Source organism: Xiphophorus hellerii, unplaced genomic scaffold, assembly GCF_003331165.1.
Source record: "Xiphophorus hellerii strain 12219 unplaced genomic scaffold, Xiphophorus_hellerii-4.1 PGA_scaffold_60__1_contigs__length_49999, whole genome shotgun sequence".
Lineage (NCBI taxonomy): Eukaryota > Metazoa > Chordata > Actinopteri > Cyprinodontiformes > Poeciliidae > Xiphophorus > Xiphophorus hellerii.
The window spans coordinates 1-21,240 of NW_022587635.1; the positions used below are offsets into that span (position 1 = coordinate 1).

General features: G+C 40.8%; 1 protein-coding gene and 1 long non-coding RNA gene across 2 annotated transcripts; both read left to right on the forward strand.

The window, feature by feature from the left end:
* Positions 1-195: 195 nt before the first annotated feature.
* Positions 196-9,779, forward strand: LOC116716502 (bridging integrator 2-like). The gene is made up of 11 exons (XM_032557326.1): positions 196-216; positions 322-379; positions 724-818; positions 2,375-2,470; positions 2,931-3,038; positions 3,121-3,206; positions 3,322-3,397; positions 3,480-3,562; positions 5,829-6,483; positions 7,332-7,424; positions 9,407-9,779. The coding sequence occupies exons 1-11, from the start codon at positions 211-213 to the stop codon at positions 9,518-9,520; spliced, it is 1,470 nt and encodes a 489-aa protein (XP_032413217.1). The 5' UTR covers positions 196-210; the 3' UTR covers positions 9,521-9,779.
* Positions 7,431-9,296, forward strand: LOC116716503 (uncharacterized). The gene is made up of 2 exons (XR_004338521.1): positions 7,431-8,161; positions 8,234-9,296. It is a non-coding gene; the product is annotated as an uncharacterized LOC116716503 (long non-coding RNA).
* Positions 9,780-21,240: the final 11,461 nt, after the last annotated feature.

Below are 21,240 nucleotides of genomic sequence, written 5' to 3' on the forward strand. Positions count from 1 at the left end.
AACCTAAAAGTTTCAAAGCTTTTTCTTGCAAGACTAGAGAATTCCAAGTTTTCTTCTAGAAAATGTCTCGAGTTTAATCTAAATGGGTTTTTTTGGGCAGAAATTTACTCCTTTTTTTCTATCTACCATATGCTCTAATATGCTGTCATAATTTCCCAACATAAAAGATACTTTCTGTTTACTCATGGGGAATAAGCTCCAAAAAGCAACATGCAGCACACTTGAAACATAGTACCAATAATGTGAGGTTGCCAAGGAAACGATGGAGCAAAAGTGTGACTTCGGTTAACTTCTTGGTTTTGTCTGCTTTTCCTCTGGCCACAGGTCGACGGAACCAGGTTGTTTAAAGACGTGAAGGCGTACTATGCGGCGGTGAAAAGTGAGTTTAAACACATTGCATGTGCTGCGTTCAGGCTGGACGTCGGCCCCCACTAGTGAGGCGAAAAGAGAAGTGAATTTGATCTATTCCTAAATTCTGATGACTTTCGCAATTCTGTCTGCATTGCTGGGCTGCAGGACAGAAAAGCAAAAGCCAACTGTGTTTAAAAAAAAAAAAAGCAAAAAGAAATTCAGCAGAAGCAGCGCTTCATGTATGACTCATCCAGTCAGGAAACAACAAGCTGTTTGACACAATGCCTCCTCAGGGCTCTGTGCAGCTGAAGCTGGTGGAGTAGCGATAAGTTTTATGATGACCTTTCTAAGACCTGCAACGCTTTTCCACAGCTGTGCATGAAACATCCAAGCGACTGTCCCTGACCCTGAGAGACGTGTATGAGTCAGACTGGGACGGCATGGACGACCTCACTGTCATTACAGAGGTGAGGCTTTTGTTCATTATGATACCAAATGTGAAAATGAAGTGGAATAATGACTTATGGTAATTGAAATTTATTCATTTAAAAAAAATTGCATTTGTTCATAGACCTCCTTATTCTGCTACTCCTATATAAATTGATGCAGGGTTTCCCTCGGTGTATTATAAGCCTGGCGGGCCACCAGGTTTTACTTGTGCCTCCACCAGGCTAAGCATTGCTTGTTTATTTAACTCTTTTTAAAATGTTTGCATTTTTTAAGACTTTACATTTGGTGTTCAGGTATTAACCTTGCAGTCTTTCAATAACACATAGTTATCAAGTGATACTTTAAAATTTCTTGTCAACTTTAAGGATTTTTTGGTAACACTTTATTTGACGAGGTGTGCATAAGACCGACATGAACACTCCTCCATAGACATTCATAAAGACTATTAAGGAGTCTTTATGAATGTCTATGACTGTTGTCTTGATGCATCATTCGGTAAATAATGACACTTTTAATGCAAAGTTGCTTTAAAAGTTGCATGGAAAGTCCATTAAAAGTGCCGACTTTGCATTATTTTGTAAATAATGACATTTTAATGCAAAGTCGGCACTTTTAATGGACTTTCCATGCAACTTTTAAAGCAACTTTGCTTTAGATGACTGCGTGTAGTTTTTAAAACTCGATTGTTTGCAAAAGTTTTGTGTTACTTTATCTTTCTTAAAAAGAAAAAGAGTCATTATTTACTGAATGACAATAGTCATAAACATTCATAAAGACTCCTTCATGTTCATGGCAGGTGTTATGTCATGTCTATGACAGCGTCATGTCTGTCTTATATCTTATGCTCGTCTAATAAAGTGTTGCCCATTTTAACTCAACACGACGGGCCACTGGATGAATGACTGCCTAGCGCCCAACCACTGGGCTTAGCAAGTTTTCTGGGGGAAACCTTGTGATGCAATTCTGAAATTTGATAAATTTGCTTACAGTTTAAACTGAACATGTCATATGTTGACATGACAGCATGAACAAAAGTGGACATGAACAAAAGTTTTGAATGAGAAGGACAAAAAAATATTGAATAATCTACCCCTTCTCTCAAAATTCAGCTCGCTACAGAATGCATAGCAGGACACAAAATCCACAATATTTGGCCCTTATAAACACGTGACAAGGAAAAAAAAAAAAAAAAGATTTCTTAAGAAAGCAGTGAGTCGCGTTTTCAGTTTGTCTCAAGCTCTGAAAGAGAAACAGAAAACCTGATCATCGATCTGAGCAAATGAAACTAAAGTTTAACTTCTTGGCTGACTGTGGAAGATGAGACGCCATCTTGGATAAGAAGGAACGAGGATTCTGTCATGCTGCCCTCTCGTCAATCAAGTCCAGTTAGATGCTGAATACATGATTTTTTAAAATCTTTTTTACTTGTTATGCATTTATCTATACGTTTGCTATATTGCAGGTTTTCAGGCTTTAGACAGACTTTTTAAAAAAAATTCAAGATTGTTGTTTCTATTCAATTATTCTTTTAATGTAGTTTTTTGGACTGACTGACTCTCCTCCTGTGCTTTAGAGTGAGGACTTGCTATGGAACGACTTTGAGGAGAAAATAAGTGACCAGCTCGTCCGCACCATGGAGAACTACACCAGCCAGTTTCCTGAGGTCAAGGTAAAGGAAAATAAATTAATAAAAAAACTTTATTTATCCCAAAAGGAAATTAAATGTTATCATTTAAGTTTGCTATAAAAAAAACAAAACAACTTGGCTGTGGGAAGGAATGGCGCTCAGTAGCTGTGTTTCCAATACAGATGTGCCTGATCTATCTCTCTCAGATTTTCTAGAAACTGTTTGTTTTATCAACAGATAAGCAAAGCAAAACAGATTCTACGGTTATAAATCTGATGGATATTAATGAATATAAAAATTATCCTAATTTACACAACAAAACATGGGTCTAACATTTTATCCAATTGTTATGAAAAAAACAACAAATGTTCAACATATCTGCTGTTGGGTGTGCAGATCTGTGTCCTATCACTGTATTGTTTTTTTTTCCATAATTTTTTGTTAACAGATTGTCTTTTTGGAGTCATTGTGATGAGTGGGTTTTTATTTTTTGCTTTTTCAGGACCGGGTTGCGAAGCGGGGACGCAAACTGGTGGACTACGATTCGGCTCGTCACCACCTGGAAGCTCTGCAGAGCGCCAAGAAAAAGGACGAAGCCAAAATCACCAAGGTAACATAAATAGGCATGCCTGCTTATAGCTGGAATTTCGCTTTTTTATTTTCCCAACATTCTTTCTAATCCTGCTTATCAGGCAGAGGAGGAGTTCAACAAAGCCCAGAATGTCTTTGAGGAGATAAATAACGAGCTGCGGGAAGAGCTGCCTGTTCTCTACCAGAGGTATCAGCAGCAGAAACTCAACACAGACCCAGATTTTGCTGGAATCTGTGTGGGAAGAAAGAAAACTTTGTTTCATGGACAAAGTTCGAATTTGATCTGGTTTCTCTGTCTGCAGTCGGATCGGCTGCTACGTCACCGTGTTCCAGAACATCTCAAACCTGAGAGATGTCTTCTATAAAGAAATGAGCGTGGTAAGAAATCTCACTGCTGCTGTGCGAACGAAAGACTCCAGAAGGTCCTCCTGTAATCATCTTGAGTTTCTTCTTTTTACAGCTAAACCGGGAACTTTACAATGTGATGAAGAAACTGGAGACTCAGCACTCAGGCAAAAATTTCATCATCAAGGGTTTGAGTAGGTAGGGCAATGCTTTTACATTTGTTTTAATCATGGCTGCTGTGAAGCCCAAAATGAACCAGACTTTGGTTTAAACTAGATGGTCAGACTCCTGGAACAACATCTCAACCATCAGTTCAATCATCACTGAGACCGTAGTAGACGGCGAGAAGCAAATTGATAATTCCATGATCAAGCCCTTTATCAGTTATCGTGGAGAAGCATTTACAGCATCTACTGGGTGGAGCAATAAAAAAAATATTCTGAGAGATTTTAGAGAAACTGGCCACTAAAGAGTACACACGCAAAATGACATCATCATCAACGCTTTCATGGGCTCTCATGGTCCCGCATGGTCCCTCAGCCCTACCCTTATTCACGCCCACATACTGAGGAACACACTGCCAATGGAGACACAAATGCCAAATGTGGACCTTTGTACCACACAGCATCATTCCATTGGCCGAACTTTGGACACAAAACCGAGTAAAGTTGTTGACTCTTCTTCTTTTAAGTGTCTCACCTTTAAATAATTACATTGCTTTGCTTCTACAAGGCAGAGACTCCTCTCTGAAGAGAGGCTGTCCCTGAACCCACAATGCTTTGGTAATCAGTTAAGATCTTTGTTTATGGAAAAGATTCTGGCTGTGAAACATGGGAGGGGCTCGGCGTGATGCCTGGGTACGCCACAGGCTGGCCTGACTCTGCAGGATACAGCGACTTAGGAAGATTACAAGGGGATTTCTGGAGCATGTTGTAGTGTTTGACTCATAGCTCTGGCTGTTATTCCTAAAGATAATAACCCAAAATATTGCGTAGCAGCTCTTTTCTGACAGTAAAAAGCTGTAATCCAGTTTGGGTTAGGCTTATGTTCAATTTTGCTAAACGTATGGCTGTCATAGAACGAAGCAGACGCTTTGAGAAACACTTTAAGGAAGAAGGTCTTTGTATAACAATTCAATATTTTTTTTAGAACAAATGCTGATTCACAGAAAATGTGATAGAGTGCTGAGTACTCACAAATCAAGGTTGTGCTTCATAGCAAGGCTATTCCTCAAAAATGTTATAAAAATGACCAAGACTTCATGATTATTATAGTGCTCACAAAAAGGTCAAATCATCTTTAGATGTATGCATATTTAATCAACAAAGCCAACATGTAGAAGTGTTTGCACCCTTGTAGTAACAGATGCTTGCAACAATGAATTGTTGCAACCTCAAAGGTTGGAGGCAGTCGCTCTGCAGGTGTAAGGTCAACTGACACCAACCAGGCAACAGCTCAGCTTGTCTGCACAAATATTTTAGCATCTGAAGCTCTGCTTTTGGAGAGGCTGGACTCCCTTATACACCGAGTTACTCTGGGAAGCATGTTGGGAGTGTGTGGGAGTACGAGACTGCAGCAGAGTGCCCTTCCATAAACTAATGCCTAACACACAGGGGTGTAAATTGGCACCCCCTAGTGGCCAAATGCGGGTAACAGTATGACATGGTGTGTGAATTTGAACAGTGCACCCGCCACTGTGGTGGGTTGGCATTTTGAACAGGAAATGCCAACCCACCATTGGCATTTTGAACTCCTGTCCAAACTCATATACTTGTGAAAAAGTTTGACATTTTGGGGTGGGGTGGTCCAAGGACTGTCCAGCTGTTGCTAGTTTTGTCTGACCACCCACTGGACATGCCCCACACATGCACCGAGTAAAAAAAAACACAACTCACTGAGTATTGCTCACTGACGGCAAGCTGGATTAAAAATTCTACACAAATATTACTAATATTAAAGAGAAATATTACTTTTGTACAATAAAATGTCAGCAAATGCTCATTTACAGCCGTTAACTCCTCATGGCAACAATATTTGACATGGGGTGTTTATGATTTTGTTCAGTATAATTTGCTTGTACTGGAGGGGTTTGTAATCAAGTGAAATGTTACACATAAAAAAAGAAAAACCGTGGCTGTTGAGACGTCTTAGTGGCTGCTAAGAAAATGTCTCTACCCGCCGCTGCGGCTGCTGGAGGAAATGTTTAATTTCCACCCCTGTTAACACAAAGTCAAAGAACTTGGAGTGAGACTTTAGAAGAGTGAAATTAAAAGTCCTTCACAATTTCTTGTTGTTACGTCAACAAAGTTTTTACAAGTTGTTGAATCCTTTGTCTCACTATCCTTAATTTGGCTTGTAAATCACACCGTGTTGTGTGCTAAAGAATCAGTGTGATTTTTGTTTGATGTGCTCACATTTGTCCCTTATTTTCTGAGCCAATACTCTCCTCTTTCTTCTCAAACAGCTCAACTGGCAAGTCAAAGAAAAGAAAGTCCCTGGCCATCTCCAACCCCATCCCCTGCAACACGGCTTTCCCAGCTGACCACGTCTCCATCCATTCCTCCACCCAAAACGGCAAAGAGGCTGCTCCAACTTCCCCCGTCCAACAGACTCAGGGCATTTCTGAAGAAGACACCGCCCCAGAGGAGAGCGGCGCCCCATCCGAAAGCATCACTTCGTCAGACTCGGATCTCAGCTCCAGCGGTGTGAACACACCCAAGAGGCAATCTGTGTGCGACGATGAGAACAGCAGCAAGAGCACACGCAATGAGAGTCCGGAGGACCTGGAGGCGGAGCTCGCCACGAACCAGTCGGATGACTCTGGACTCGGGGTGCCAAAGTCTGAGGCGGCAAATCAGGAACTGTCCAACCCCTCTGAGATGGCGGATGGCGATGATGTGCAGAGTCTCGACCAGGGCGCTGTGGGCACTCCGTCGTCAGAGGAGGCCAAACCCGAACCTCCGCCTGTTCCGGTCCCCCGCCAGTCCTTCCACTCCACAGACCAGCAGCCTCTGCTACCTGCAGAAGGGGAGGACCAGATGGAAACGTCGGACAATCCAGAGACGACAGAGGAGAGAGATGACTTGAGTTCTCAGAATCCACCTGGCTTTCTCTACAAGGTCTACATCACTGCTGTCCAGTAGCAACACAAAATTCATCTTAAGTTACTTTTCTCCATGTTCTCCCAAAAAATATCTGAGTCCAAAACCAGACCCATCGTCAAAGAGAAGAGAGAATTCAGATTTTTTTTTTTATTAAGAAGTTGCATATACTCTCTATTGGATAGTAAGACGCCCCATAGAGGACTGGAGGCGTTCCTTCACAATCAACTCACAAACGCACCATTTTGTATAAAGTCACATTGATAACAAATGTCAATTTAAAATTATACATACACCTTAAAGATCCCCAGTGAAAACGTGTTTATAGGTTCTTAACCATTTGGAGCAGAAAACGGGTTGAAAGCTGATCTCTTAACTGTGTGTTGATGTTTGTTTGTGTCATATCTTTCATTGGAGTTGGGACTGCACAAGAATATGTCCATTTATTAATACTTCCGAGTAACGGACACAACCAAAACAGGAGACAGTATTACTCCATGAAAATAACTCAAAAATAGTTCAAATAATTTCTTACAGAAAGTTTCTGTCATGTTTGTTTTAGAGCAGGAATGGAAAGCCCACGTTTGAACTGCTGTGCTCAAGTTTGTGGTACATTTATCAAAAAAGAGATAAAACTCTATATAACTCTATTGAGATATTAAGAGAAATGGAAACCCTTGCAAAAACTTTATTCCGTAGCAGAAGGACTTTAATAATGCCACATGAACTGACTACCAAATACATTATTGCAAGGGAACCAAAAAATTCCTGTGAACAGCAAAATGTTCTTGTGTTTATTGAGTTGGAATTGAAAATTTCTCAGCCACCTTTGAACAAAACAATAAAACTATCTTATTTTCCACCAGGCGGTGGCGACAGAGAGCAATGAATCGTCTGAAGAAGGCCAGCTGCAGTTTGAACAAGGAGACGTCATCCTGGTGCTAGCTGACACCCAAGAGGTTAATCTTTCTCTCTCTCTCTTTCTTTGTGTGTGTGCACACGTGTGTGTGTGTTCTCAAAGAGCATATCTCGCCTTACATCATGCTGCTGCTCACATTGAGGATGACACCCTTCCTGTAAACTTTTGACCTAGCAAGTCATTTCAGACCAAGACATTGTGGAAACTTGTTTTTAGCCTTCAGTTGTAAGCATTCAACTTTTTTTTTTTTTTTCCGCTTTTGATCTTATGCTCGTGAGGAGTCTTTGCCATTTTCTCAGAATAATTTCCCCTGCAGATAAAATAAACAAGAAAAAATTGTGTTCAGATCCTAATTATTATTTTACACAATCCAGCTTCTCTGTTTACCATCGTACGTTCAACAGAAGCTTGATCAGTTCCTAGTTCCTTTGCCTCATCTACACATTTGTCATGTTACAGCCACAAACCTGTATTATGTATGAAATTATGTATTTTTTGGAATGTTGTGTGATGGAGCAGTACAAAGTAGTGTGTCATTGTAAAGTGGAATGAAAATCTTCTTTTCCTTTCAGCCTTTCCCCTTAGGGGTCGCCACAGCGAGTCATCTGTCTACATGTAACCATGTCTTGTGCATCTTCTCCTCTCACACCAACTACCTTCCTGTTCTCTTTCACTCCATCCATAAATCTGCTCTCTGGTCTTCCTCTCTGTCGGTTCCATCCTCAGCATCCTTCTACTGATGTATTTCCTCTGTACATGTCCAAACCATCTCAGTCTGTCTTCTCGGACTTTATCTCCAACCTCTGACATGAGCTGTCAGTCAGATGCTGACTGACAGCTCAAGGTTAGAAATGTATCCATTTTTGTCACTCCCAAAGAGAACTTCTTGTCATAAAACTATACTGCCACTCACAGATGCCCACTTCTAACCTCAGGCTTCATTTAACAACTCTTTCCCATAACGTCATTGATTGACTCATCAACTTTGTACCTCTGTAGACTTCTCCCTTGTTCTTGAAAATTGGCACCAGCACAATTCTCCTCCATTCTTCAGACCTCTTCTCTCTCTCACTGAACACTAGTCAAAAACTCACTGCTGTCTCTCCTGGACACTTCCACTCCTCCACAGGTATATCATCCGTACCAACTGCCTTTCTACTCTTCACCCTTTTCCATGTCTATCTTGCTTCATCCTTACTAATCTTTACCTCTTGATCTACAGTAGCCACTTCTTCTCCTTTTGGTTCTCTCATTTTCTTCATTTATCAACTTTTTAAAGTACTCCATCCATCTTCCTTTAACACTTTTTGAATGTGTCAGACCAATTTCATCTTGATTCTTAATCCTCTTAACCTGTTGGACATCCTTCCTGTCTCCATCTCTTGCCTTGCCAACCGATATAAATCATCCTTCCTTACTGTCCAACCTGTTGTCAGAGTCGGTGTTTGTTTGGCCTTTGCTTCCTCTACCTTCATTTTATGCGGTATGTCCCTTTACTCCTGGTGACTCTCTTCAGTCCTCACATCGTCCCACTTCTTCTTAGTTGCTCTCTTTCTCTGTATTCACACTTCCACTCTTCTGGTTCTGGTTCTGCTCTGCTTCCCCAGAACCAGAACCAAATGAAGAGAAGCATCATTTGGCTTCTATCCACCACAAATCTGGAACAAACTTCCAGAAAACTGCAAGTTGCTTTTGATAATTACTTGTAGGATACTGCATGATGATGTAAGTCACTTTGAACTCCCTTGCAGCTGAAATGTGAAACACAAATGAACTTGACTTAAGAGATGAAGGAAGGCAAGAACGGTTTTCTTTCAGAACATGCTCTTTCATTATTACACCATTGCTATTATTTTACTTGAAAATGATCTCAAAGTTTATCGATTATCACAATAACTTCTGGGACAGTTTATCATCCAGCATAATTTATCATGATGGTTGTAAAAGTGGTTGTGAGTGTGTACTGCATGCGCAGTGGGTGTGTGTTCTAAGCTGGGTTTTCCATCTGTGTGTGTCTGGCAGCTGGACGGCCTGCTGATGGGGATCAGGGAGGAGAACTGGAAGCAGCACCAGGATCTGGACCACCACTCTGGGATCTTCTCAGGAAACCTGGTCGGCCCGCTGCAGGCGGACTGAGGCCGCCGCCACTCTGACCTTTCTCCTTTCCTCTGAGCTGATACTGGGTCACACATGATGATGATGATGGTGGTGATGATGATGATGCAACCTGTGGAACAAACGGGACCCAGCTGACGAACATTACATAAGTGTTTGGAAATGTTCCAGTATTTTCACCTCTTTATGTTTTTACAAGATTTCTACGAGCCACTGTGAAACAATCTTTTCAAGCTGTTTTTAATGTTTTACAACAAAATCAATAAAGTTCTAAATGATGGGAGAAGTTTTTTGGGGTTTTTTTTAAAGTAAGACCTGGGTTAATACACCAATAGATTTATGTGCTGCTATATAAATGGTGGATTTTTACAGACTAACTGAAATTATGTGCACTGTAAACACAAAGACACCTGCGGGGGGGTGGGGGGGCTGAACTATAAAAACTGAACAAAGATTGAGCTAAAAATTTGTTGGTCAAAAAAAGCCAAATTTTGTTGAAAGCAATAAAGAAGGTAAGACATGAGAGCTTTGCATGCATGTCATGTTTGTCTTTGTAAAGACAACCATGTTTAATTTTTCTAAATTATGATAGTTTTGGTTTTCTGATTGTTTTATTACACAAATTTTCAATAAAGTACACAGAAGATTTGGGCTGAAGAGAAAAAAGCCATTCAGCCCAGGACACATTTGTAAATAAGATGGTTTTAGTCTGGCTAGAAAAAAGGACCAATTTAAAAAAAAAGTGAACTGAACATTTACAAGCCAAAGATAGAATTTTGAAACAAAGCCAACTTGTTCAGTTGTGCTAAACCTGGGGTGCTCAAAGTGTGGCCCGGGGGCCATCTATGGTCCCCTGAAGTATTTCATTCGGCCCCTGACCACCATCCTGGATGGAGCAAAGTTGATTCAGATGGACACTTTATTTTTACCATTTATTTTCAGAGACAAACACCGTAGGCCTGCATTTGTATTGGGAATTCACGTGAAAAAACCCAACAAAATTATAAACCCATAAATGTCATAATGAAAGATGGATATTCACTTGAAAAGGTCCAAGGTAAAAACAGTTACATTTATCTTGACAACATGTCCGCTGATCCCTAAAAAGTCTTAAATTTATGCATCAAATTAAGGCCTTAAAATGACAAATTCATTTCAAAAAGCAAGTTGGCCTTGAATATGTTGATCACAGGTCTAAAATTTTCTTTTGGCAGGATTATTTTATTTAGAGTATATTGTATGTATTTTGTTTTCTCGTAAGGCTCAAGGTTGAGTCACGCAGACGTTCTTTTTTTGCGTTCGGTGACTCTCTGGTCACAGACTCTTTCTAGCTAACTAGCTGTTGGGTCGTCTACCTCGTGTGAGTTACAGTTTGCCGGCAGTTATCTGGATGAAGTTATTACGCTTCCTTGGACATATAGGTCTTAAATTCCATGAGTGTTGGCCTTAAAAAGTCTTCGATTTGAGTTGGTGAAACCTGCAGTAGAACAACCCGATGATGCAAAACCTTTTTATGTTTTAGATCTACGATGATTTACAGATCCCATTTCTGCAAAAATTCTTTGTTTGAATAAGATCCTGCATAGTTAGTTTATTATTGAGCAAATTAATGTTTATTTTTTAAAATTCAATGTGGAAAAAAAAGAAAAGGATTATGCTCCCTCCCCCTCAAGTTCTTTCAACTTCACAATTTTGGACCATGTGGCAAAACAGCTGGTGATCCGTTTGTTTTGTTTGTTTGTTTGTTTTATCAGGGGGGTTTGCATACTTCATCTACCTGCACAGCCATGAAGAGATTAATGTTAAAAGGAGATATTCTCAGTGGAGCACTCTGGGCTTTGCTCCAGTATGAATCTAATTTATTGTTACTTGTCTTGTACTTTTTTTCAGAGTGGGGCCCTAACTGGGTGAGGACATGTCAGAGGTTTGTTTCCTCCCTGCTGACCTCGCGCTGTTCTGCTCTGCGCTGCGCTGCTTGTTTGCAGTGAGTTTTCCTTCGGGCTGAAGGAAAACTCTGAGGTCACTCGGGGCTCCATGCTGCCATGACGCAGCTCCATCAGTACGCAGCGTTAACGTGAAGAGGCACACGGTGGATAAACACAGAAAAAGCTCCCCTGCCAGCTACGGAGTCTCAACCTCAGCACGGTCGCATTCTTCACCTTTGTAGAGTTCACTCTGTGTAAACACCCTGAGGTGATATAAAAAGTGATTTAAACTTCCATTTCACATCGATTAAACATCTCTTAAACAAGCCTCTGGTAGCAGCGGTACAAAGCGCCTCACATGGGAGGCCGCAGGAGAACAAGTCGCTCTCTGTGGAAATGAACAGAGGAAATGTTTAATATGCGTTTCTTCCTGAAACGATATTCCTCCACACCGCGGGCAGAGACACGACTGGTCAGGGCGAGGTCAGAGGTCGCAGTTAGAAAAACAACATTAGCAGGAATGGACGCGTGTGCAGCTCGGTGCTGCTTGGAGCTAACACAGTTCATCTCCTATCTGAAAAGCTGATGCTAAAGCTAACCTGACTCCTGACTGGTTCTGCCAGTGTTTACAGACTACAACTGTGCAAAATACCTGGCTGACCCTAGCTCCTCCTGGGAGCTGCAATTCCCAAGCTTCCAGGTTTCCATATCACAGAGGAGTCCTCTCTACTTAGCTCCTTCAGACTAGCCAGTAGCAATTAGCAAACACCTGTTGGATCTGTGCATGATCTGAGCTCATTAAACCAGCTATCTCTGAGTGAAATGCAGGTAAAAATGTTGTTAAAGAGTTGATAGAGGAGCCATGTTGTGATGACTTCCTGAAGGCAGAGTTTCAGGAAGAGCAGGCATTTGTTAAAGAGAGAGGCCTTAAATTATGAAGTTAAATTTCATTTAAGTCATATTTGATATATGTAGCATTTTTATAACAACTGATGTTAACATAGTTATTTGTGCTACAAAATAGCACTATATGACTGGTAGTTTCTTCTACATATTATGAAGGTTAGTTCAGATCTTTTAGAGGTGAGTTTCGTTGGAGTTGTCAGGAATAATTCTCTTAGCAGTTGACAAATGTTGGCATGTTGTTGGAATATTAAATACATTCTCAAAGTGGAGGAAGGCTAACAAGCTGGCTCACTTTTTTCACCTTCATCTAAAAACAATCTAGAAACTACATTTTGTGTTGTCTTTGACTAATACTTTAATTGGTTTGATGTTCCGAAACACTAAAATGTCAAAAGCGTGCAAACAAATGTGAACATCAGAAACTAGAGCTAAATACATTTGATCTGAAATGGTCACATATTATTTCCTTTTCTAAAGGAAGCAACATTAATGTAGAGGTTCAGGAATATTTTCAATCTAAAGGAATATTTCTGCAGTATTTTCTATTAAGTTAAAACTGTGTAGAATCCCAAAACCAATACGACCTGTTGAAAGAAAGATAAATTAGAAAACTAATCCAATAATTTGAAAAGTAATTAGATTTTCAGTTTTTCCATTTTTAAAGGAGTACATACTCTTTCGCTGGACTGTATTGCACACGGTTTTGTTTTGTTGTGAGCTTAGAAAACTACAATTATTTTTATTCCTAAAAAAGGAAAACAGTTTCTCATGCTGTGAGTATTAGAAAAAAACCTTCCTTGTGAAGAACGAGCCAGATAAGATCATTACAGATAGAAGAACAAGTATAGGCTTCCCTGTTCCCCATAGTTTAAATATGAACTCTCTCTTTCTTCCCACGTTTTTGGCTAATTAAGTAATTAAGAGCCACATTGGGCCCCAGAGATCCAGTTCACAGACCCCTAGCCCGTTGTCATGGCTCCACACATGAGCAATTTCAGGTTTTTTTAAATACCCACACGTTGACTTTAGAAAGTACTCAGCAGAATTCCCCCCACCCCCTCAAAACTCCCACATTAGTAACCACATCGCTATTTTAATTGTGATAATCATGTGGCTTCCTGCATGTTTGGGTGGCCCTGTGTATGTTTGTAAGTGTGCAGGGAAGAGTCCTCCGTTATGCAGCCTGACTCATTCGAAGTGTGTATCTCTTATCGCCCCTTTTTCTGACATAACGCAGACATGTCCTCTGTGTGTGTGTGTGTGTGTGTGGGGGTGTGTGTGTGTGTGTGTGTGTGTTGGTTGGTTGGTAACTTTTGGCAGTCTGTGGCGGTTTTGGCTGTGAAATGTTCTAATTTTCTCCACATGGCTGGCTCCATGGCTATTGGAGAATGAAATCTTTAAACTTTACAAGCACCGTGTGGAAAAGTAACTGCAGCCAAGCTGAAGAGGTGTTTCGGGGAGCTTCTGTTACTCAGACCTTTCCAATTAGCTAGCTAACGTAACTGGAAAAGCAGCCATTAAGCTTTTCTGCAGTTTCACAGCCGTCCTCGGCCAGAAACGTACTGGTTTTCCACAGGCTGGTGCCAAATCTGTTAAGATCACCCGATGCTCATTTCCCCTCCTCGTTTCGTCTTTGAAAATTAGCTTAAGACACACAGTGCAGTCCACAGGGTCCATACGTCAGATGGGAATATAACTTCCTGTCTCCATGTTTCAAGTTGGTACGCTTGTTGTTTACTAGCTTACTCTGGCTGACTGGGATTAATCATTACAAAGTAATCTTTCTGAAACGCAGAATGGCATCCATCTTTATAACCTCTGCTGCTGAGTTTCTTCCGGTTCGCTTTCTGTTATCGAAGAATGGTAAAAGCGAGTGTTTCATTTGAGCTTGATGTGCATTTCCTGGTTCGGAAAAGCAACAGTCGATTTAGAGCAGGGCATGTGTTCGCATCTGATAAGTCATTTTAAAAGCACAGCTGGGATTTTACGGCACTCCGCTGACGATTGGCCACCGTAATTTGACATATTTCAGGATGCAGAGCCACACCACAGGAAGGGACGGTTCAGAAGTTAACCAAATAGTGGATACCACAGAAAAACAAACATTTCGTAGGGTAAAGAGGACCTCTCCCAAAGTTCCTTCATGTTTTTAAAAATCTCCAAATAAAACCATTCAGACACCATTCATCTAGTTTACATAATTAAAGTGTTTAATTGCAAGTGGCGCTCCCCTTTCAGGCCCGGCCTGAAAAATGCTGACTTCCCCTCTAGCACTTTTTTTTAAAAAGATGTCGATACGTTAAAGAGTGAATCTGTTTAATGTGGGTGTTTCGTGATAGACTGACAAAAGTTTAAATATATTTGAGAGGTGGACTAGCGACCTGTCCAGGGTGATCCCGCCTCTTGCCTGGAACATTAGCTGGAGATAGACACCAGCACCTCCTGACCCCACTAGGGACAAGGGTGTAAGAAAATGGATGGATGGATGGATGGATGGATGGATGGATGGATGGATGGATGGATGGATGGAGAGGTGGAAAGAAAAATGTAGGTTTGCATATGAATCAATGATTCTATAACCACATTTTGCTGTATTTATAGTGACTTGTGGCTGCTTCTGTGATCAATGCTCTACTTATCCTGCCTGCCTGTTAGGTGGAAGGTCAAGTGTCATAGTGATTATGAATTTTTTCATAGTCTTTACATTTTTATAAGAATTTATGTGCTCTGTGAGAAGTCCAAGCCTATGCCTCCAACAAGCAATCACTTCTCAAGGTTCTGACTCTCTGTACAAAGCAAAAGCAGATGGTTTTTACCAGGCTAGTGGTTGTAGCATTGTAGAATACAAAGTTCAAGGGGTGTGAAGTCATTTCCAAGGTCTTGTAGAACAGATGATCATGTTGTGTCAACAGGTAGTTCATACTTTATGCCAGTAGAGCTCCAATGGGACTCATTACTTGCTCTGTTGTCAGGTAGAAAAGGTGCCACTGTGCCATTACTTTAATTGGGAATAGATTATGGAGATGAAAGTTAGGGTTTTGACTGATGGTGACAAGTCGTACTAAGAAAACGTAACACTTGGTTGTACGGTGTGGCACAGTCTGTCCTGGTTACATATGCAACTCCAGCTCATGATGAAATGAACTGCCAGTTGAAATAGCAACACATAAGCCATAATTTATATCATTCTTCTTTCTATCAGCTAGAGCTACAGGGTGCAGTTTAATGTGCCGTTTAGAGTCGTGTTTTTACAGAGTGAACACTCTCCGTCTACAAGTGGTATTGCCTTTGGCCGGCTAAACAGCAGGCTTAGTGTTATTCAAATCAGAGGCTCTCCTTGATCGGTTACCCTTCTTGCCCCCCAACACACACACACACACACACCCCCCACACACACACACGCACACACACGTGCACGAATACATCTATAAATAATCCCACACTGCATACCTGCCTGTCTGCTGTGATAGAGAGAAGCTTAGCTTCGGCAAAGTTGAGAATAGATGTGATCAGTTCGTGGGATTTCTCACTTTAGTCGTGTTGAATTGTCTTGACATGGTAGCTTTGTTGGGGAAAATGATCCTTTTCTGACTGAGGACAAACTCACAGAACACTTCAAGCTTTCACAGTCATTTGTCTGCTGAGGGTTTGCTCACAGTTCAGCGAACTTTGGGTTGAGACAAACGAAGACTTGGACAGAGGTCAGTTCCCTCCTTTTTGCGACACTAACACATTGCATAATCATATTTAAATGTTAAGTGTTACAGTGAATATTATGGTACAATAGTAGGAATGCCCCTAAAACTGTAAGGTGAAGTTTTGGGACATTTAATCAGTCAATCGTTTGATTGTCACACTGAATTGTTCTGTCCATATCTTGCATATGGATGAATGGCTCCACATATCTGAACCTTGTTGTCTCAAGATGGCTGATTTTGTCTCCTTTCTCCACTTTTTCTGCTAACATATCAGAAGAGCCTAATTTTGAGAACGTATGAGTCCAAGATGTCTGCGAATGCCAGACTCTTTGGCCAACATGCTAGACGCTGTGTGGCTCTGAACACCAGCACTATCCCCATGGTGAAACATGGTGGTGGTAATATCATGCTGTGTAGGGACAGAAAATGATGCAAATCAAAGGATAATCAACTAGGAATGACTCTAGCCAAAGCTGAGAGTCTGTGTCAAAAATGTTAAATTAGTGGATACATACTGTACATTATATAAACACTCATCCAGTCTCAGTGAGCCAAAGTTGTTTTGCTATCACTTGTTAACAAATTCAGTCTGTAGATGTGTAAGGTCCAGGCATAAAAACCCCAGAAGACTTAGAGCTGGAATCACAGATGAAGGTGGGTCTACCAAGCATTAATCCAGGCTTCCTGACTAATGTTATACATGAGTTATGAAAGCTTTTGCAAAGCAATATAACGGGATGTGCTGTATGATTTCCTTTACACAAGTTGAAACATAAACTCTCCTTTCTGCTGTAATGTGAAAACTAGGGACCAGGGAACACTTACAGCTCCACCCCAGAAGAAGATACAACCTTTTCCTCCTTTCCTCTCTCTCTCTCTCTCTCTCTCTCTCTCTCTCTCTCTCTCTCTCTCTCTCTCTCTCACTCTGAGTCTTTACATGTCCCCATCCACTCTGGAGCAGCATCACACCGGACCTGTTGGAGCTGAGAAGTGGGGTTGTTCAGGGTTCTGATTTCGGGTTAAGAGCACAAAGTTGGCCGGGATAAGGAACCAGGACGGATGATGCGTGTTGCGCCGCGCCTCCTCCATGAAAGAAGAGTCTCTCAGCAGCTGAGATGGGCGCCCTTCCTGGACTCTCACCTTCGTACCGGCCGCGGGGAGACCGCCGCTGCCGCGCCGCGCTGCTGCTACCTGTAGTGGCGGCCGCGCTTCAGCTTTGTGCCGCTTTTAACCTGGACGCGGAGGGACGCTCCGTTTTCACGGGAAAGCGGGGGAGTTATTTCGGATATTCCGTGGAATTCTTCGGGAACTCATCCAGGTAAGGTCACAGCACAACTCCGCGAAGCACAACCTTAATAAAAAAAACCCCAAACAAAACAACAACAAAAAAAAAACAAACAACGAAAGATAACTACAAATCCTATTTTTTTTCCTAATCCGGGTCTTTTGTTTACGGTTTACATCCGGTCTTCTGTTCTAGCACAGACACAAAGACCCCAACCCGTCTGAATGCTGTAAGTTATTATTGTAAAAATCCATTTCAAAGATGATTTTGAGTTGTTGTTTCGTATTTTCAGATATTCCTACTAAAACACACATCCTTCATTTGCACTTTGATCTTTTCCACACACGTGCACACTCAGATGGAATTCCTGCGCGAGTCTGATTGGAACCAGACGCACGAGTCTGTGTGTGATTCAGAGAGGAGGGGGTTAACCCACAGCAAAGAAAAACACGACTCTTACCCCGAACAGGGCTCCAAGAGGACAGTGGAGCTTTTTCATTTGGCTTTTTTTTTCTTTTTTCTGACAGCTCAGGAACTGCTGAGAGAAAGATGCAGTCAGAGATCAAAAGTCTTCTTGTTCTACACACAGAAAGGTCCATTACCTGGTCTGACTCAAGATCCATAGAGGGGATGAATGAGGTGTGAAGTCTATTAACCCAACCTGATGGCTTCAGATTGCCTTCACCTGACAAAATTTTAAAAATAATGCAGATGAGAATTGGTTTGTAGCTCACTATGACTTTGTATTTTTGTGTTTGTTATGATGTAAAGCACTTTGAAATACCTTGCTGCTGAAGTGTGCTATATAAATAAAATTTGATTGATTGATTGATATATGGAAAACAGACCTTTCTACGGACCTGTCTTAAGGCCCGTAGAAAAAAAAAAATCTTTGCCTAAGGAAAGAAATAAAGCTACAAGAAAATAGGGGGAGTCTATGTGCAGCACTGTAAAAAATATTGCATTCAGTAAATAAATAACTGCAGCTGACGTAACAAAATGTTGCACAATATTTAGTTCACGAGATGAGACGAGTTTTAGCAATTCTCCTTGGAAATGTTTCAAAGAACGGTTTTGTAAACTGTTTTTTAAAACAAAGTGTCATGAGTGTAGGAATACCCCCGTTGAAATTTGACTAGACCATATGCAGTGGTTTTTCTGTGCTTGTCTACAGTGCACCTCTTGTATTTGCAGGAGTTAGGGACCATAATAAGTAAATTCAAAAAACCCCTCAGAAAACACTAATAACTACCAGTTAAAACACAAATTATACCTTAATGTGCATTAATAAGCTCAGTGGAAACTATGTTAGCACAGGTAGAAGCTAGCATCCACTTTATTGGAGTACAACCAATCAGCATCAAGGAAAATGAATTGGGCTCCTGAATTGGCCGCTTTGCAAACACCATCCATTAGCCAGTGAAGTATGATTGCTATTTTGGTTTCACAAGATGCATTTTCTTTCATTTATGCTTGAGATATGTTCCACTAAGAAAAATAAAATAAAGATTTTTTTTTTCAGATTATTTGGAATTACATTCCACAAAATAATCTGTGTATTTTCAGAATAGACAGGATTCACTGACTCTGAACCCATCCCAGCATTGAACAGATGCTTAGAACAAATCAATGTGTGGCTGTGCCATAACTTTCTCCAGGTGAACAGAAACCAACCTGAAGTTATTATCTTCAGACCTAAAGAGGACCGATCTGGAGTCAGCACACAGCTTTCCCGGTCCATCACAGAGACACACAAAAACGCTACTAATGAACTAGTAGCACGAGGGTAATCTAAACAGATTGTGAAACATTTTCAGACCAAAGTTTCTCCAGTGTTTCCAGTGTTAAAACATGTCTGGTCCTAAACTTGGGTCTTCGCTGGCTCCTGGAACATTTTGATTGGCTGTTGGTCTCCACAGATGCGTTTTTGTTGACAACATAATAGCTCAGTTTGACATTTATGTCAAAAATAAATTTGCTCTATGGAAACACGCCAATTAAAAAAAAAAAAATCTTGTTTTTCAATAAAAAGTTTTGGCACTAAGTGTTTTTTTTTTTGACTGTATTGAAATGAGTTGATTTAGTAAAACTGCAGTGGAAACACTGCACCAGCTGCATAATCACCAACCGGCATGGTGTGGTGTACACTCATGGCATGGTGTTTATTTTGGTGACATATCGAGATTTTAATTGTGTTTCTTATTTATTGGAAACACCACAATTGCGAAATTGTGTTTTTTCTACATGAGCGGAGTATAGACAAAGTTTTGCGCATATTTGTTACGGAAAGACAGCTAATGATCCAGACCTCAGAACATTATGGATCCTGTTCTTTCCTCAGGCTTGTGGTTCTTCAGTCTGAGCCGAGGTTGTGCCAATCTTATGGCACCAGAGCTGGTCGAGACAAAAGTCTAACGCCAAACAGACACTCAAACTACTTTGGCACTGAACCAGTGTGGTTGGCTTTACTTCAGCATTCACTGGCTAACCTAAAGTTGAACAACTTAAGATTCAAGGCTGTAATAACCAGACAAGCCTACTGCGAGCTAGAACCAGACTAACAGAACCATCAGAACAACCTGACTGCTATCAAAGGTTTTAGCTTTGTGGCCAAAGCCAAAAGCTGATTGGCTTGTCTCGCCACTCTTGTTGCTTGCTTTCCACAGTTGCTGTAAATCTCCAGAGGACTCAGTTCAACACCTAAAATCTTTTTACACAGTTGTGGTCAGTAAGATTCCATTCACTCGTTGTGGCCATGAATTTAATACTCTCTCTGGGCTTCTATTGATGCTATAAGACGTTCATTTTCATGATGGAGTTAATGAGACAAAAAAGACCTGGTTTCCAGTGTTGAATTTACTGGGGATTTTCTTTTATTCAAGGTCAATATTGCACAAACACCTCCACTAGCATTTGGATAACTGTTACTTTTTGTAGCCATCGTCAAGTTCCTAATGTATTACTGGCTGGATATACGTGAGATGACAAACACTTTAACAACTTTTTTCTTTCATTGCTTCCTTTTAATAACAGAAATCACTCTGTAATCATCGCAACAACCGTTAAAACAAAGAAAATATATTTAACAGTTATTTAATGTTTCTGGTTGTTGGCAAATGAGTTTACATATTAGCTAAATATTTAACTCTGAACTGTGGGAAATGACAAATGGCCTGTACTTGCATAGAGCTTTATCAAGTCCAGAGGACTCCAAAGCACTTCACACTACAGTCAGTTATTCAACCATTCACACACTGATGATGATGAGCTATTGGATAGTAGCCACAGGCTGCCAGCAGGCAAGGCTGGTGGGTGTCCTCCCCAAGGACACAATGACAGACAGAGTGGGGATTGAACCGGCAACCCTCCAATGCTTGGCAAACTAAATATTCAGTTTGAGGCTAGAAATATTTAGCCTTCTAACTAAACATTTAGTATGAAGCTAAATAGCTAATCTACTCTAATTAAATATTTAGATTGAAGCTGTGACATTTAAAAATTGTGAAAATATGACTGAAAAATGAACACCCCAGTTTTTGGTGTTATGACGGGCCATGTAATCAAAATCAAAAGGTTGTTAATTTTTGACTGTGTAACTTTACAGGTGACATACAATAGATATTACGCTGCTGAAGTAGATTTAGCTTTCAGCAGCTAACAGGTGAGCCTACAGTAAATCCTGCCTGCTCTCCATCAGGTTTCCTCTCACCATCATCCTCTGGGGGCTAGCAGGCTAACATGTTGGGCTAATGTTTTCCTCATTGGAAACTGGTTTAGATTTTCTGGGCTTGCTTTGTTAAACCTGCGATGGTTAGTGGGCATGTTGTGAGCTAATTACTAAGATTTTGATTTAGACCCATTTGTTTTGAGGGAGCTCGGTTTTTTTCTTTCCCTCGCAGCACTTATTATTTGGAACAACGCTACGCT